At 38.6% G+C, this 18,458-nt stretch overlaps 3 protein-coding genes across 5 annotated transcripts; 2 read left to right on the top strand and 1 right to left on the bottom strand.

Moving 5' to 3' along the window:
- LOC112186562 lies at positions 1-4,347 on the top strand. 2 transcript variants are annotated; one of them, XM_024325019.2, is made up of 2 exons: positions 1-2,496; positions 2,661-3,942. In XM_024325019.2, the coding sequence occupies exon 1, from the start codon at positions 113-115 to the stop codon at positions 2,486-2,488; it is 2,376 nt and encodes a 791-aa protein (XP_024180787.1). In that variant the 5' UTR covers positions 1-112; the 3' UTR covers positions 2,489-2,496; positions 2,661-3,942. The 2 variants fall into 2 exon arrangements, with proteins under 2 accessions (XP_024180787.1, XP_024180784.1); XM_024325016.2 differs by lacking the exon at positions 2,661-3,942 and adding an exon at positions 3,967-4,347 and having other exon boundaries at positions 2-2,496.
- A 413-nt stretch (positions 4,348-4,760) lies between these two features.
- On the bottom strand, positions 4,761-8,422 carry LOC112188964 (sodium/calcium exchanger NCL). Of its 2 annotated transcripts, none has more exons than XM_024328203.2 (7): positions 7,963-8,422; positions 7,168-7,353; positions 6,593-6,774; positions 6,278-6,423; positions 5,581-5,860; positions 5,205-5,504; positions 4,761-5,120 (listed from the first exon to the last, which is right to left on the bottom strand). In XM_024328203.2, the coding sequence occupies exons 1-7, from the start codon at positions 8,354-8,356 to the stop codon at positions 4,872-4,874; spliced, it is 1,737 nt and encodes a 578-aa protein (XP_024183971.1). In that variant the 5' UTR covers positions 8,357-8,422; the 3' UTR covers positions 4,761-4,871. The 2 variants fall into 2 exon arrangements, with proteins under 2 accessions (XP_024183971.1, XP_040369909.1); XM_040513975.1 differs by having other exon boundaries at positions 6,593-6,780; positions 7,963-8,420.
- Positions 8,423-12,869: 4,447 nt separating this feature from the next.
- Positions 12,870-18,074, top strand: LOC112190359 (T-complex protein 1 subunit eta). Its single transcript, XM_024329795.2, has 14 exons — positions 12,870-13,007; positions 13,133-13,393; positions 13,486-13,611; positions 13,695-13,898; positions 13,987-14,156; positions 14,241-14,376; positions 14,763-14,879; positions 15,031-15,150; positions 15,252-15,350; positions 15,436-15,525; positions 16,800-16,881; positions 17,109-17,197; positions 17,305-17,379; positions 17,661-18,074. Exons 1-14 carry the CDS (start codon positions 12,993-12,995, stop codon positions 17,760-17,762), a joined length of 1,686 nt encoding a protein of 561 aa, XP_024185563.1. The 5' UTR covers positions 12,870-12,992; the 3' UTR covers positions 17,763-18,074.
- Positions 18,075-18,458: the final 384 nt, after the last annotated feature.

Below are 18,458 nucleotides of genomic sequence, written 5' to 3'. Positions count from 1 at the left end.
AATTGTCAGTCCCGGACAGTAGCAACTAGCAACCAGCAAGCCCCATTTTGAGAAAGAAGACACTGAAAACCAGCAGCGAATCAATTCCTCCAAAGCGAAACCCTGACAGAGTATGACCCAAGTCGAAGGAGAGGAGGAGCCACAGAACCCTAATTCCCAATTTGAAACACTCACCCTACAACCCCCTCCACAACCACAAATGAAGCCTCAACCCGACTCAAACCAAGACAACCCCGACGCCTTCCCCGTCCGATCTCCCCGGAGCCGGACCGCCATAACCTTCGCTCGCAAGAAGCGCAAGAAGACGGGCAGGAATCCGAAAGCCTCTCAGAAGAAGCTGGAGATTCTGCGCCAAACCCTAAAGCCAATCCCCTTCGTCCCCGCCAAAACCCTAGACTTCGACAGCCACGAGGAGCTCCTGAAGCGGCTGGGCTTGTGGGACTTCGTCCACATCAAGTTCGATCGGAGCATTAGGGCTGATCTCCTCGCCCAATTGATCGTCAACTTCAACTCCCAGCAGCGGTGTAGCTACGTCAACGAGCTTAGGATTCTGGTTAACCGGTCCGATCTGGGACGCGCATTGAAGCTTCCGGTGATGCTCAAGTCCAAGAAGAGCGCCGTGGAAGATGCCGGCGAGGAGCAGCCGCCGGCGTCGGAGGAGTCGATAGCTTTTCTGGAGGATTTGGTTTCGAATTGGATGCTTTTGCACGGGGATATGTGGATGATGCCCGGCGAGGTGTTGGGTTATACCAAAGCAATCAAAGAAGGTCAGTTTGGGAAGGTGGACTGGGCTGGTTTGGTTTGGTACATGGTGAATGAGGAGCTAGGTAAGGCCACGCAGTTGGAGAATTGTTACTATGCGTCGCATTTGCAGCATTTGATCAAGTCGCAGAAGGAGGATTTGTTTTCGGTGAAGCAAGAGTCGAAAGTGGAGATTGATTTGAAGGATGATGATGAGGAAGAAGAGGAAGAGGATGGTGGTGGGGATGTGAAAATGGATGATGTTCAGGGAGGCAGATTGGAGGAGAATGATATTAAGTTGTGTCTCGGGCAAGAAAATGTGACCAAAGTTGAGGTTGAGCACGAAAACTTGGAGAAAGTTGATGTTGAGCGAGAAGATGCGGAGAATGTTGATGATGAGCGAGAAGATGCGGAGAAAGTTGATGTTGGGAAAGAGAATGTGGAGAAAGATGATGTTGGGCAAGAGAAGGTGGAGGAAGTTGAGGCTGAGCAAGAAAATGTAGAGAAAGTTGATTCTCAGCAAGGAAATGCGGAGAAAGTTGACGTTGGAGAAGAAAATGTTGAGAAAGTTTGTGGTGAAACAGAGCGGGTTGAGGTTGAGGTTGAGGATGAGGATGTGATGGATTTTGAAGAATTTAAGGAGGCAGAGCCTGCCCAATGGGTTTTGGCTGGGAAGGACAATCTAGGTGAGCCTTGTTTGCAGCGGTGTAATCTCGGTGGTATTAAGGATCTTGGTTGTGGGGATGAGAGAAATAAAAATATGGAGTTGGGAGAAGGAGTAGGTGAAGAAGAACAAGAAGATGATGAAATAGAAGAAGAGGAAGAGGAGGATGATGATCAGGAGGGTGGTTTCCACCTTTTGCCTAAAGGTTTTTCTTTAGAGGGGTTTCCTTCAGGAAATCTTACTCAGGGTATGGATGGTATGCCACTGCGTGATCATTTTGGCATAGAATTTCCTTCTCCAAGGGACCTAATGCTTCCCGGAAGTTCTTCCATTTATGGTAATGGTCCCAAGAGAGAGATTAACCATGAGAATGATAATTCTCATCATGGTCTCAATGGTAATAAGAGGTTGAGGACAGAAGGCTCTTGGGATAGTAAAATGTCTGGTGACTTTGAGACAGGTATGGATCAAATACAGCAGTGGTTGGGGAGAGTGGAGGATATGCAGCAGTGGATGGGAAAAGCTAGGATGATGTATACAGCAAAAGAACAGGAGTGCCAACAAGCTGCAAATAACCAGCAGTATTTTATGCAAGAGTTGCAGAGAAGGGATGAGATGATTGAGCACTTGCATAAGGCCAGGTTTGAAGACCAGCAAAAGTTTCAAACAGAGAAGTTTAGGTTTGAGCATGAGGTCCACTTGATGAAAAATCTCTTGGACGGCTACAGGAAAGCTTTAAAGGCAACACAAAAGGCATTTGCTGAACATAGAGCACATTGTCCACAGGCTGTTGAGCCACTCTACAGGGATGTTCCGGGATCCGGGGGCCTTGTTTTAAGCACCACAGAACTGGAAAAGCTACGCATAAAGCAAGAAGAAGAAGAGAGGATAAATAGACTGGCGATTGAAACGATGATTAAGGACTTTGAAGCTGGGTGGAGTAGTGAATATGAAGCACACCAAAAGAGTGTTGAATTAGCTAGTAGCAGGTTGATGGATGTTGAGAAGGAAGTGAAACTTCTCAAGGAAGGCCTTTTAAAACAGAGGCTTCCAGAAACACAAGAATCTCCAAATGAATCATGAGATGCTCGGTGAGTCACCTATATATTTTCATTGTGTACAGCAGATACAGCTCTTATAAGTATGTTAGACAATGTAACTTTGCCTTCATGCTCTGATGCAGTGTCAATTCCAATTTGATATCTGTTGTAAATTGAGGTTGATACTTTATTAACAAATATTACTTGATTGCCAAGTATAACTCATGACTAGTGTTGATAATTGAGCTAGTAATTTGGATGAACGCCTGGCCCATGACCCTTAATGCATAGGTTTTGTTGAATCCTATTTGGGATCAAAATCTCTCGAACAATTATCTGGAACTTGCCACCACATTTACCATATCCTGAGTGACATTTTGTGCTCTTGAAACCCTAGGGTTAAATCGCTTAGTATCTTGACAAGCAGCCCCCTGAGTATAGAGGGAAAATCTTATCCCTGAAATAGTTTATGGATTTGATTGTGTGAGTTTTGCTTTTTCATATACAACTGTATTGCTCTGTGCAGTGTCTCCCTTTACTTTACTTGTCTAGTCAAGTAGTTCTCTTGCAAGGCGCAAGAAGTTCCTGTTAAATGTCAGTGATTTGCTGTTGGAACTGTGTGAGAAGATTTTGTGGAAACTCTGATGAGGAGGGTTAATCTAAACAGACGAAACTTTCCTGTGTGATTTTTTCTGATGGAGGGTCCTGCAAAATGCAAACTATGCATCAAAGCTGGTTTGATGGATGCGGATGCAGTGTATGGGTTGGCTACTTCTAATTAAGTGGTAGTAGGCTTAACAGTAGAGGTCATATAGTAGCTTAATATTAGGATCCTTCTCCGTATCGGGATATGCTTCTAAATTCTAATGTTAGCTAGATGTTTGCTTCCTTGTTGGGCATCACTTTGCATGAGATTAGAAGCATTATATTTGCTAATGAACTATGAAATATCTTTAGTTTATATTATGCAGTCAGTGATTTGGTCTTATCTATTCTAGCATACACAGTCAGGAGATGCTGGGTGAGTCATTTATTGTTTTACATTCATACGTAAAGCAGATACAGCTTTTATTAGCAAGTTAAACGGTCAACTTTGCTCTATTGCAGTGTTAATTATAAGTTGATTTGTGTCGTTATATGAGATGAGACTGATACCCATTTTCTTGTTTATTTGTAAGTATTACATAATTACCAGTTATGAACTAATGACTTAGTAAGTACTGTTGGCCTTTGCTGCTGAATCCCCTATCTGGCATCGAATTTTCTTGCAGTCACCTCCACTTTCTCAGGATCTCAGTGTGGCACCTGCTTTTTATATATCCTGTTGTATTGGCATATGAGACCCAGTTGTCTGTGCATGCTTCCCTGCATGCAATCTAAGTACCGGATTACTCTTTTTTTGCACCTCACAAGAGATATTGTTTGATGTGAAATGAATTCTACTTACCTACCTACTGGAGTTGATCCATGTAATTGGGTTAATAATTCAGTTACTCATAATGTGATTGTTGCTTGACGCAGGTTGGGAGTGTGCACAGTTCTGTGGATTCTTGAAAGAATGGATGGTTGGAAGGAAAGGCTGACGCTTTGAAGTATCTTGTTTCACACTCCCAACTTAACTGGTAGTAGGGTTAATACTAGATGTCATATAGTAACTTAACTTTTGGAGCTTTTGTTAAATGATGGTATAGCTAAGGCCGTCATTTTGTGTGAAATTAGATATGTATATGCTAATGCTCCATGGATGCTGGAGTTTATGTTCTGCAACTCTGTTCTCTTGTAGCCAGTGATTCATTGGTCGTTATATCGTTCCAGGAATCCATCTGGCTGAGAGTGCTTTTAGTTATGGCCTCTAACCTTATCCATGAAGCTATTGAATCATATCTATCTCATACTCGTGCCTTTTTAAGTGCTACTACTGTTTGAACTTTGACGTGAGAATAAAATTGCTGGCAATAAGATCCTGCATGTGACAATATTTTGCGGCTATAAAACGGTGCCTCCATAGAATTTCAGAGGCGTAATCTGTGGAAACAGGTTTTAGTGACTTCTCAAGTTTCTCACTTGCGATGATCGGTTTAGTTCAGTACTCTTGAAAACGAATTGTGTTTTCACTTTGAAGAGGGACTGTCTACAGTGAGTACTTACTGGTCGCCAATGACTTTTAAGTTCAACTATTGGATGAGTGCATAGTGATACTAAACATTAATGTACAATTCAAAACGGCTCTTGGTATAATAACGGACCACGATTACTGAGTGCACTTCGAATGAGCAAGGACTCGTCTGAAGTCTGAACCATCTCACTTTCTAAAATTACCAATATAACAAGCCAGATAATTTCATTGAATAATTGCTGCAAAGATGCAAGCGCAGTTCAAATTTATCCGTCAATCGAATCAATGAAAAGCAGCATAAAACTGAGGTCTATGACCACCCAAAAACATATTCAAGAATGTAAACCAGCAACAGAGAAAGTGGATAGAGCGCTACAGCCCCAAAAGACATCCAAACAGGGAAGGTGGTGCGGAAACCAGCAACCACTCCCATTAGAATGCAGACAATTATAATGACAAGAACTTCAGACGAGAAGCTCCATGTCAGATTTCGAATGTATACAAGAGCCAAGAACACTGCCAGGGAGAGGATGTTACTCATTGTTACTGATCCATATATCTGCATCACAAAGTACACATTGATTAGACCTACCGCTTCATATAATTGATACTTCAAACACACATGTGACGTAGATTAACGAACCGCAGAGTAGGCCAATGATGCTGTTCTCTGCTTCTTCCGGCTGACAAAAATTAGAGTGGACACAATCTCACTGGAGCTAACAAAAGGCAGAATAACAAATGATACGAAGAATGTAGGAATACTTGTAGCTGTTGAGAAGTTGTCAACAGCATCAACAAGGGGATCAGCAACCACAGCAGCAACAATGGTTCCCAGAAGCAACATCAGTACTGCTTTTGAGGCATGCCAGTTTGCATTTTTAACATCCTCCACAATCTCATCAATCTGATCCCCATACCGATCTTGTTCTTCCTTTGTTTGCTGCATAGTATGTCATCATTGTACTATGGTTAATATGTAGACACCAGGAAATTGAATCAAAGGACTAGGAACATACCTTATCAAAATCATCTAACAGTTTCATTGATAGCGGAGCCTTTCCACGGTCCATCATTGCAGCACGCTTAGCCTTGTTAAGCCACCTTGAAATTCCTTTGAAGAATTCATCAACATCAATCTTCGAATCACGAGTTGTGTCAAAGTCTCTCATCACTTGAGAAATGGCTTCATCGATATTTATATCTACGTCATCATCAAATTGGATTCCTATTATCAAAGATCTTAAGTCTGTGGTGTTCAAATAACCATCCGAGTTCTGATCAAGTGTCCTGAATAACCTGTCATTGGATCAACAGAGTTCATCCTACATGTTTCTTGCTTCAAAATTAATATTTAGTAAGGAATCAAAGAATAACATACTTAGTGTAGGATATTAGACGAGCTGTAATTTCGCCATCAATAAATTCTGCAGATCCTTCAACTTAATCCAGTTTTCAAATTATTCAAAGCAAGAACTAAGGAAGTCTGAGTAAAAGCAACAGAAAATGTACCTTACCACTAAAACAAAATTAACATGCTACTAAGGAAGGCTCAAAAGAGTACTTAAAAGCCTACCATCCTACTAGGAAGCTCCTTTATTTATTTATTTATTTTTCATGGTAAGGCAAATATATTGATTATTTGATTTTCTACTGAAATCCCAAATGTCTAGTCTATTGAGGTGAAAAGGAGTCTGAGTTTCAATGAAGACTAACTTCTCTATAACAACTTTGTTAGGATCACCATCATCTGTAAGCAATTTTCCAAGCGCGTTTGTTTTCAACTGTTTTAGAATCTCTGACATCACATGCTTATGCTTTGCATATGCAAGTCTTCTCTTCTGAATCCAAGGCTGAAAAATCTGCATCAGTATTACTAAGTGAGGTCTATGAATTTGGGCATGATTGAGGGGAAGATGCTGAGATGATACGATAATCGGACAAACATTGCATTTGGTAACCGAAGGATATTCATTCTCAAAAAGCTACAAGTTAGATAAAGACTTTTCTAAATCTAAAAGCTGCAGGTACCTGATAGATGCTATAAGCGATCACAAAACAGATTGCAACAATGAGTGAACTTAGAATTGGCAAGCTACTATCCAAAGTCGCAGTGAAAACTTGAGGTAGTTGGACTATTACAAAAGGAATAATGGAGATAACCATGATCCATGCAGCATAGCTTGTCCAAATATCTGTGCTCACTCCAGATCCAGATCCTGATCAAGATTAAACGAAACAATGTATTTCGTTACTCAACATAAATATTAACAAAAGTTGGCATTCATGATCAAAGACTAAGCTTTGCTGCCTACAATATATTCCTTTCAGCAAGATTTAATGTTATAGTAAGTGTGGCACTGAATATTCAACAATCAACAGAATCAAATTGACTGAACATGAAACAACTCGAGATGAAAACTACATTCAAATAGTGGCATTAGTAAAGATTCTTTACGACTAATTGGTCTTATTGGTTTCTGGAATCCTCCTCACTTCATACTGATAGAATACAAATGGCATATCAGTTTTGATTAAATAACTAAATTTAACATCTATAAACATTGAATTACACAGATTAAGCGGAAAAAAGTACAGGCAAGTACCAGTTAAGCTAAAACGCTTTGTATCTTTTTCATCAACTGCAACTGAATTTTCAAGGTCACATTTGCCAACTAGAAGACAGGTCCCCCATAGGATTGTGAGAAGCATTACATTGGATCCAGCTAGCAAGCCCATTCCAACGGAGACCTGACTTTGTGCCGTTGCCGTGTCCCCAGAAAGTCCTGATGCTGTTCATACACCATTACTAGCTGTGTTAAATTCATGGTTAAATTCTTGAAAAAGAACTTAACATAGCCAAATTGGTTGAAATATTAGCAGATCATGTAGCACAAGATTGTGCTGCCTCTGATTAAGAAAACCAACATTACTACATAAGTTACTTTCAGTCAAGACTCGAGTATTGTGGAACTAAATTTGGGTGGATGAGAAGTAGTCCAATATAAGAAAAATGAATTGTCTATGCATGTGAAATTAATTATAATTCATCAACTAATTCGTTAAGTTAATAAAGTCATTAGTTGACATAAGCTCATACCAACTCCACAAATTACAAGCACATGTCACGTATGCATTTAGAAAATCATGGCTACTAGAAACTATAGTTTCACACTTTCACACATGAATATAAAAATGTCAAAATTTCAAACACTTCGAGGACTTGTTCTACATTTGCACTTAGTACCATGCTAAACTCATGGATGGAGATCATCTTCAACCAGCTGATAAGGAAATGATGTTAACAGTGATCCGGTAAACAATTTCATGTTCGATTGACAAAAGCCTAACTTATACATTGAGGAGTATTATGGTATCTTTGTAAAGCTAAGCTAGCTTACCAAGGATAATGGTGGCATCAGGTACAGCACTCAACAGAGGCAAGAAGAGACCCCCTATGATACCAGGTCCTAAAATTTGCAGCAGAATCTCACTTCCAGCTGACAATAACTTGGCTGAAAGGAACATCAAGTAACCATAGACGATAATGAGGAAGATATTACCAAGGACTGTGTTGGTGCATGGCAAGAACCCATATGTCTCATCACAGCTATCGGATGCAAACAAGCTATGCTTTAACCAAAGAAAATTGGGTTTATCCCCAGTAGCGTGGTTTACTCCATCAGACACTAAATTGAAGTCACTTGTAGCAATAGAACGACTTTGGCCAAAGCTGGTTAGATTAACTAGCATGATGGATAGGAAATAAAGGAATAACGCAATTTTCTTTGCCATATTTTGGCTTGGGGAGCTTGTACAGCTTCGCTTGTGCTACCTCCTTACATCTATATATACATATTTCTGTAGTAGTTGAAATAAGGGTTCACGTTTCTCAGGCTTAAAGCTAGCGACCTTGTGCATTTGACCATTTGCAATAACATAATTCTAAATAATCAACCAGATATATAAAATTGTAGCAAAATGACACAATTATACAATTGAATAAATAAATAAACCTAATGTTATCAAACAAGGATTTCTTGTGCACAGACGTTTCGCTTAAATCATGATCAGAGAGTAGTTTCAGGGTCCAGCCATGTGATGTCAGAATATTTTCCAACAATTAATATTGCATGGTGACCAGCACCCTGATTCAATATTATTAGTTTTAGAGTATCGTTTTCTCTATAGAAATACAAACATGTATATATAAGCTTGCTTGTGAGACGGAAATTCCGTACTCCTCGTGGAACATGGGTTTAATTACTATATGTTTATTAAAGACTAAAGATAAGGTAGAAGAGAGCAACCTATTATTGAAGTTTAGGTGTCATATATCCAAGTGTCAATAAAATGTACAAGTAGGATTCCAGATACATGATCAACAAAGCTGTCCTAGATAGATTATCCTAGGCTAGTTGATAGGGTGAGTATCAAGTATTCTATATAAAACTCTCAATTTTAGTTGGTTAAGCAATAAGGAAGATTCCGAGCATATGTATACAAACTTGACCCAACAACCCTGATGCTGAGTGATTCAGTCCCTCAGTGACTATCCTCCAAAAAATTAGAACTTGTTTCATTAATTTCTTCAAAATCACCGTTCTTTGTCAAAATGATGAAGTGATACTGGGGGACGTCCTTAGATTTGCATTCAGGTTCTGTGTTGAGATAGAAATTTGAAAAAGTCTTGGAAACAACTACAAGTTTGCTACCACTTGTTGAAATTTAGCATGTTTGACTTTGGATTTCGCTTTTACTTTTAATATGTTCTAGAAAGAAAGAATCAATATATAGGTACATTAGCTGCAATGATTTCTTCCTGAGATTCTTACTGAACTAGAGAATTGGTGGGTTAAATTAATCAAGGCTAAATAATTGAGAAAGGATTCTTTCTTTTCAGCTAAGAAAACTTCTAATGCTTCAGTGGCTAGGAAAGGGATCTTGAATACCAGAGGTATTTTGCTACAAGGTATAAGATGGATAGTTGGTGATGGTTTCAATATTAATTTTTGTCTCTATAATTGGATATATCGTTTTCCTCTCATTAATTTCATTCATCCAGATCAAAGAAACCATATTAATACTTCTGAATTAATTAAGGATTACATTTCTGATTTTCAATGGAATGAACCTAAGTTAAGAAATTTTTTACCAGATGATATTGTTAAGAAAATCATAGCTGTTCCTTTACCTTTTTCTCCTGATCAAGATGAATTTGTCTGGGGACCAAATGGTAATGGTAAGTTTACTTTCAAGTCTGCATCAGATCTTCAGTATACTAATATTCCTAATCATTCTCAATCTACCTTACTGAATACCGCGTGGAAACTTAAATTCCTAATCATTCTCAGTCTACGGAGTCTACCTTATTGAATACCTTGTCGAAACTTAAATTCCTCTAAAAGTTACAAGTTTTTAGTTGGCAGCTTATAAGACAGAGACTTAAAACAAGAGATAATATTTACACTAATGCTACAATTGATAGATCCTGTCCTTTCTGTCAATTTCATCCAGAAAGCATTGATCACCTGTTTCTTCATTGTTCCTACACTAAATAGGTTTGGTCTTATCTTCCTTTACAGTCCCAACCTTTACAATGACGTTCTTCTTTTATTGGATGGATTAATTTCATTAGAACAAATCTAAAGAAGGATAAATTTACAGGTTTAAATTCCATATTGATCTTATGTTATAACATTTGGTATGCTAGAAATTCTTATATTTTCAGAAATCAGCTATTGAGTCCTGCTCAAATCTTTTATCTATCTAATACTATCATGACTAAGTTACTCTTTTGTTATTGAAACTTCTGCTCCTCCTAAAAGAAAAAAATACTTCAAGAATTATAAGATGGAAACCTCCTCCATCCTTTTATATTAAACTTTATTTTGATGGTTCAGTTTTGCAAGATTCTGCTTCTGACTCTGCAGCCTTTGTCATTAGAGATGCATCAGGAAGACCAATCACTGTTTCAACCAAACATATAGGGTTTGCTGATGTTTTAATTGCTGAAGCTAATGGTCTAAGAGCTGGTCTTCAAGCAGCAGCTCTGCATGCTTAGAAGAAGGTACAAATGGAAGGTGATTCTAAGATCCTCATTGATAGCATCAGCGGAAAATCTATTGTACCATGGAGGATTAGAACCCTTGTGGCTGATATCAAGAATGTGGCTCGATTTTTTGAAGACATTACTTTCAATCATGTATGGAGGGAGGCCAATTTCTTGGCAGACACTATTGCTCACTTGGGACATACTATCAATACAGCAGCTTGGTTTCAGAAAATACCTCATCAGGCTAGGAATGCTTTCTACTTGGATATTTCTGGAATTGGTTGTATGAGAGGGGCTTCTATTTAGCCTTCTTGTTGTTTGTATTTAGTCAACGAAAAAAACATGATTTCTTCCTGCAGTGAAAGTATGAATTCATGATCACACTTTAAACAAAATGAAAATTTAAGGCATTACAGCTGAATGAGGCTTGTATGCACATATTGATGCCTTGTACGCAATAAGTTAAAGTTTAAAAAATAAAAATAAAACAAAATTAAAGGGGAAGTAACATTTCAAAAGGCAGATAATATAAAAATGACATTTTTATGTGAAATTTGAGGCCTAGCATTGTGGACTGGTTTTACTTTGTAGAACGTACTTTTGCAAATAGAAAGAAACATTAATGAAATGGCAATGTTCAGAAACTTGTGAAAAAAAAAAATTATTGCAATAAAGAGAAATTTTATGGAAACAGGTGCACATTCTCAAACTGCAAAACCAGTGAGCTCATGATTCTTTCATATTTCCATTAAAAAATTTCATGAATAACAATCTTTCCATAGTCGAAGTTACTCAAGAGGGTACAGGTAGCAGTAGAGAGAGTGCAATCCATTAATGATGCCTGACGGTAGAAGATGGGGCAGAGACTAGCAAGTAGAACTGTCACACTATAGATAATTTGTATAATCACCATTTCAGACAAGAGGTTTCATGCCTAGGGAAAGTTCCGACTATACACAATGGAATAGAGGTAGCATTATTGCTGCTTTTCCTGAAGTACATTAAGAAATTTTATCGAGCACCACAGGCTAATCAGTTTAGTCTAGGATGAGAGTGAATGTTGTCTCACTTAGATGTTGGATTATAAGATGAAAGCTATTTCTAAAACCTATTACTCCTTCTAGCCATTTTGAGGTATTCTTGATGAAATAGCTCTTTCACTAGTAGAAATATCCCCAGATGTCCCAAATTCTGTTGAGCAATATTATCGATTTCAAGATTAAACTCTTTGAACTGCATTTCCAAAATCAGAGATTCCAAAGATGTTTCGAACAGAATCAAGTTTCAGTTGTCATAAATAACCTGCCATGCATCACAAATCACTAATGCAGAGATTCAATGAGAACTGAGAAGAAGTTGATACTAGCTTGGTTTTAGTGATTGGTTCACTTCAGCTATAGGGAAATAAAAATCACTGATATGTCCTTCTTCCGGCAATTGGTACCACTTCAGCTATAGGATGGACCAACAATCCTCATTGTCATACTTTCTCTTCTTATTTAAAGGCTTGATCACCTGGATCAATATTTCAAATTGCAGATGCAGAGGCATGCATTGACGATTAAGTTGAATGTGTCGGAGAGATATATTTGCTTGTGACAGAATCATTCTAGTTTCTGAACTCACCTAGACAAATTTAATGCAAGTAGAGAAGTACCGGATAAAGGATAAAATTAAGCCATAGAAAGAGAGAGAGAATCAAAACAATTTGCGAAATCAAGAATGCTATCATATCTGAAAAGTGGACTGAAAACTGTGGCGCACAGTTGTAGTATTAGGGAGATAACAATGCATGATCCTAGCAGGTTGCAGCTTTGCTAGTGAAAATAACACCTGATCCAGAAAAAGGGCTTAAAAAGTTTTGGCCTTCCGAAAACTTAGATCACTAAAAAGCCTTGTGTAGTTGTGTATGTATTGAATATATTAGGCAGTGAACCATTGATGTCACACGAGGGATGACTGCGAGCATCTCAATGTTTAATTTGACACATTATCAAAGAACTCGTGCAAAAAAAGCCATGTGAATTGCGCTAGCTTGTGAAGCATGAGGGTGTATCTACGCATCGAAAGTTCGGTCCATCACAGGGGGGCACCATAGGTGTAAGTGTGTAATATGAACAAAAGAAAGGCCAGGCCTAAGTATAGCAGGATGAAGCAGAAAGAACAAAGGTACAGACAGGTATATATTTCAGATCAGTAGTATGTAGAAGACACCACCACGAAAAAACGACATGTCGTCAACTTCACCCAAAACGACATGTCGTAAGAGAGGGAGCTCCTCTTTGAAAAATCAAAAACACTAGAAAAAGAGCCTCACTAAACCCTAGTCCCCTCTCCCTCTCTCTAAGACTCTCTTGTGCTTCCACATCGGTAACAATGGCGAGTATGATGGTACGCTCTCTCTCTCTCTCTCTCTCTCTCTCTCTCTCTCTCACATTCACTGGTATTAGCCGTCGTCACTGTAATCTAACTCTGGTTGTTGTGGCGGTGGTGTTTGTGAAAATGAAATGGAACAGCAACCGCAGATCATACTTCTGAAGGAGGGGACGGACACCTCTCAGGGGAAGGCGCAGCTGGTGAGCAACATCAACGCCTGCACGGCGGTCGCCGACGTCGTCAGGACCACGCTCGGCCCCAGAGGCATGGACAAGCTCATTCACGACGACAAGGGCAATGTCACCATCTCCAACGACGGCGCCACCATCATGAAGTTGCTCGACATCGTTCACCCCGCCGCCAAGATCCTCGTCGACATCGCCAAGTCTCAGGACTCTGAGGTATTCTTCTTCTTCTTCTTCACTTTTCGCCTCTCTCAGATTTCGTTTTGCGAATTAATGGATTGGAGAATGTTTCTTCCTTTTTGGTCTAGGTCGGTGATGGAACAACTACGGTTGTTCTGCTTGCAGGCGAGTTCTTGAAGGAGGCCAAGCCTTTCGTAGAGGATGGAGTGCACCCGCAGAATTTGATCAGGAGTTATCGAACCGCTAGCTATTTGGTACTTTTTAGGCAGAATTGATTTCCCTATGTATGTTTTGAGATGATGCTTGGTCTGATCTTTCTGCATTTTGGAATTTACAGGCGATTGAGAGAATCAAGCAACTTGCTTCCAGCATTGAGGGGAAAAGCCTCGAAGAGAAGAAGGAGCTACTAGCTAACTGTGCTGCTACAACACTCTCCTCAAAGCTCATTGGCGGAGAAAAGGAGTTCTTTGCTAAAATGGTTGTCGATGCTGTCATTGCGATAGGTGATGAGGATCGTCTTAACATGATTGGAATAAAGAAGGTAAACTCTTAGGCCTAGCTTATATGGAAATAGGCAGTGTAAGCTTATTCTGAATGAATTAATGGTGGAATTGATTCTACTTCTACAGGTTTCTGGTGGTAACATGCGTGATTCCTTTCTAGTAAATGGCGTTGCCTTTAAAAAGACATTCTCTTATGCCGGTTTTGAACAGCAACCAAAAAAGTTTCTTAATCCCAAGATACTAATACTAAATATTGAACTGGAGCTTAAATCCGAGAAAGAAAATGCTGAGATAAGGTAGGAAGCATCATGTTGCTCCTTTTGAAATGTGTTACTTAATGCCTTTAATCAATTTTTGTATTTGTTTTCATTCCCTTGCAGATTGTCAGACCCATCGCAGTATCAGTCCATTGTTGATGCTGAATGGAATATTATTTATGACAAGCTGGATAAGTGTGTGCAGAGTGGGGCCAAAGTTGTTCTTTCACGGTTGGCTATTGGTGATCTAGCAACACAGGTGATGCCTCCTTTCTCCCCCTTCATCTTCCCTCTGGATTAGTCCTTTGACCCTAGGGCAACAAGCTTGACCTTGTTTACCTTGTAGAGAAGAAATGGAGAATTTTTCCCTTCAGTTGGGGTGATTTTATATAAAACTCATTATTTTATATCATCTATCTCATCGGCTGCGCAACTCTTCCTGATCTCGTAGGAAATTTAAATAAATATTTATCATGGTCCTATTTTCACAATATGCTTGTGTATATTCTCCATCAATGTGGAAGTTAAGTGGAAATTTGCGATATCTTCAGCGTTTTTCAGTGCGAAGTAAATAGTATCTTCATAATGACAGTAAAGAAGAGTTTTATCAACAAATAATCTGATGCAATTTATTTGGTTGAACAGTATTTTGCAGATCGAGATATATTCTGTGCTGGCCGTGTAGCTGAAGAAGATCTGCAAAGGGTAGCTGCTGCCACTGGTGGCACTGTGCAGACATCCATCAATGATGTTATTGATGAGGTTGCTATGTCATGTATTGTCACACTATAGTTTTATGTACAATTGCGTCATTTATCTGTCCTTAGATTACTATCCAAGTGTTTCCTTTTAGTTGGGAGTTATTTCTTTTGTTCTTAGTTGACACTCACTTGTTTTTTCTTCTAATTTATAGGTCCTTGGAACATGCGAATGTTTTGAAGAAAAGCAAGTTGGAAATGAGAGGTTTAATATCTTTAGTGGATGCCCATCTGGTAGGACTGCCACAATTGTTCTTCGCGGTGGAGCTGATCAGGTATGCCATTTGTTGAGCTCTGTTTCCTTTTTAAGTTTGCTTCTTTTCTTTTTCCTTTTCAATGCTGATTTCTCTGACTTGCTCTTGGATTCTTATTTTAGTTCATTGAGGAAGCTGAGCGTAGTTTGCATGATGCGATCATGATTGTTAGAAGGGCTTTAAAGAATTCAACTGTGGTTCCTGGTGGTGGTGCTATAGATGTATGTGTCTCTGACTCATAGTAAGATCTGCAAAGTTTATCTGAGATGTTTGCCTTGTTGATTGTTATGTTGTGTTTGGTGGCAGATGGAGATCAGCCGTTACTTGAGGGACAAAGCGCGTGAAATTGCTGGGAGGTCTCAGTTTTTCATCAACTCATACGCAAAAGCTCTGGAGGTATGCATTTTTGGGCCTTTTTGTTAGAATGGCTGTTCTTCATGATTGTAAACATAGCTAGTTATTATTGTAGTGCAACTTTAATTGCATGTATGTAGGAGTCATGGGACATCGGATATGCAACTTTTTTGTTTTTTGTTTTTGGGATCATGGGATGGTAAAGCTTGGGTAGCCATCAAATTCCAGTTTGCCTGGATAAAAACAAGGAGATGAGGTTATCTAACTTGTAGAAGTATCAGGGTGCTTGTTAAACTTGATTTGTTTTTATCTAGATGAGTTCCTAGTTTAGATAGTAGTACATTCAGGGCGGGTGGATAATCTTGATTCGAAATGGCAACTGTATTTGCTGGTTAATCCATTACATGGAGATGTATTATATTCTTTAAAGGCTCTTCTTTTCCTCTTCAAACTGTATTCCAAGAACCGCACTACAGATGGTCTTAAGTACTTCTTGGGGATTATTAAATTTTCTTAAAGCCTACATCATGTTAATGATTTGGTTTAGCATAATGATTTTTCAGAAAAAAAAGAAGAAGAATGATTGGGCAGGGTTCACCTGCTGAACCAGGAATTTATGGCTACCTACCCTTAGAGTTATTATCAATGGTTGAGATTAAGATACAGGAATATGTTAGTTTAATCTCTAACCCTCGAATGTTAAATCTAAGTGTGGGTACCCTTAGAGTTATTATCAATGGTTGAGATTAAGATACAGGAATATGTTAGTTTAATCTCTAACCCTCGAATGTTAAATCTAAGTGTGGGTGATCATAGTTTCTTGGTCATTAGGTCAACAATATGACATTTCCTCAAAATGATTTTTCTTAATCCTAACTTAGTGCCTCTGTTTTGGGCCCTAGCTTTGGGTAATCAACCAGACCTTTGCACTAATAAATGGCCAGAAATAGTTCTTCTCAAACTGATGGTTTAATATTTGACAAACTGCCTGGGACTGAATTGATGTGTTGTAATATCTCATCAGTTCTCATGCACCTCTCACTTCCTTCTCTTTTCTTTATTTATTATTATTATTATTATTATATTTTTTTTTTGTGGGGTTAACTTTGGACCTCATTCAACATCAAGAATGAGAAATAGCAGTAGATCTATAGCTAGTTTTATATGCATTGTCTTTCAAGGTAAGAGTGCTAAGTTTTTTCTGCTTATGCTGAATAATGAATAAGAAATACCATGAATGAGAGTGTTATGCTGTGATACTAATAATTGAATGGTGATAAGTGGTGTTACTTAGCTGTTCTCCACCTATGTTGCAGGTTATCCCACGACAACTATGTGACAATGCGGGATTTGACGCGACTGATATGCTAAACAAACTAAGACAGAAACACTCGACAGGTGAGCTCTCATTTTGTTTAAAATTTTCTATTTGTTTAAATAATTATTTTCTCTGGATAGCAAATATTATCATTTATTTATGCAATTTGTTATAGATTAGACTCTTTGTACTAAAAAGGAGGATTTAATATGTATTGGACTATTATATGGAGTTGTTGGTCTTTTGCATTTACATCAGGCATTTGATAATTGTTTGCTAAAAGATTCTAAATATAAATTTCTTGTAGGTGGGGGTGCACCTTATGGAGTTGACATTAACACCGGAGGAATTGCTGATTCGTATGCTAACTTTGTCTGGGAGCCAGCAGTTGTAAAGGTATATGCTTGTTATCATAGATTGTCCTTGTGTTTTTTTTTTTTCCTTTTTCCCCCTTTCTTAGCAATGTCATTTGGCACGTGAAATAAACATGTCTTTTACTGTAGATCAATGCTATAAATGCTGCTACTGAGGCTGCTTGCCTTGTTTTAAGTGTTGACGAGACGGTGAAAAATCCAAAGGTATGTGGGTTCTATTTACTTTCATATTTCATTGAAAGTAGCTTGGTCATCTGTGGTCATCATGTTATATATCCCTCTGCATTTGGTCTGAAGGAGAAAACAGATTCATTTTTTTCCAGTTAGAATTGAGAACGGACTCAGGATTCTTGAACTTCTGCTGTATTGAGACATCGAGATACCGGCTAATCAATTTGATACTTACAAATAACATAAATGTTAACTTTATATCTTGTATATATAGAACAATCAGCTGTTTAATGCCTATCGTTACTTGAATGCAGTCTGAGAGTGCCCAGGGAGATGCTGCTGCTGGTGCCATGGGAGGTAGAGGGCGTGGAGGAGCTGCTTTTCGTGGACGTGGTCGTGGAATGCGAAGACGATAGTCGCACAGGTATTTGGCCAAGCATCAGTCATGACCAAGCAGGCCGGTTTTTATACAGTTTTGTCATTCTTCTTGATGGTGTGCTTTGGAGTTGTACTCTAATTTGAATCAACTGATATTGGGGAATGTAACTTGCATACATGAATGATTTCTCATAGCATGTTATGTTAGGTAGCAGCAATGTACGTGTGTAGTTTGAACCAAATTTAAGTTGAGATCTTGCCTAGTGGTTTTGTATGAACATTTTCCCTCCCCTTCTCCTTGTTTTGTTGATTAATGGTGAGAATTATTGCACATGTGGTTGTTTCCTTCATCGAAATTTGTTGTCTTGAATGCTGCAGCATGGTCATTTTTGACTGGGATTTGTTTTTTTCTCCTAGTCTTGGAAATCCGAACTGGACTCATCTCATAAGTCATAACAAAAATCCTAACAAACAGCGTGACTAACATGCACAAGTCATATGCATCTAGGTGTGAGATGAATTTTGTCATTCTAAAATATGAGGTAATAAGTTGGAAAATAGAACCAGGAACTTAGAAATCGCGTTGCCCATCTTTACAGAGTATTCTTTCCTTTCCCCACAAAACTGAAGAGCCTGTAGCTAAGAAATCAGATGCTTGTTATGTCGTGCGAAAATCAAAGTCGATGATGAATGACCAAAGTTGATGAGTGCAAAAGCCTCTGAACATAAAAAAA

This window comes from Rosa chinensis, chromosome 2, assembly GCF_002994745.2.
Source record: "Rosa chinensis cultivar Old Blush chromosome 2, RchiOBHm-V2, whole genome shotgun sequence".
In the NCBI taxonomy this organism is placed as follows: domain Eukaryota; kingdom Viridiplantae; phylum Streptophyta; class Magnoliopsida; order Rosales; family Rosaceae; genus Rosa; species Rosa chinensis.
Note: the sequence above shows the minus strand (reverse complement) of the source record. Positions and strands in the feature narration are given on the sequence as shown.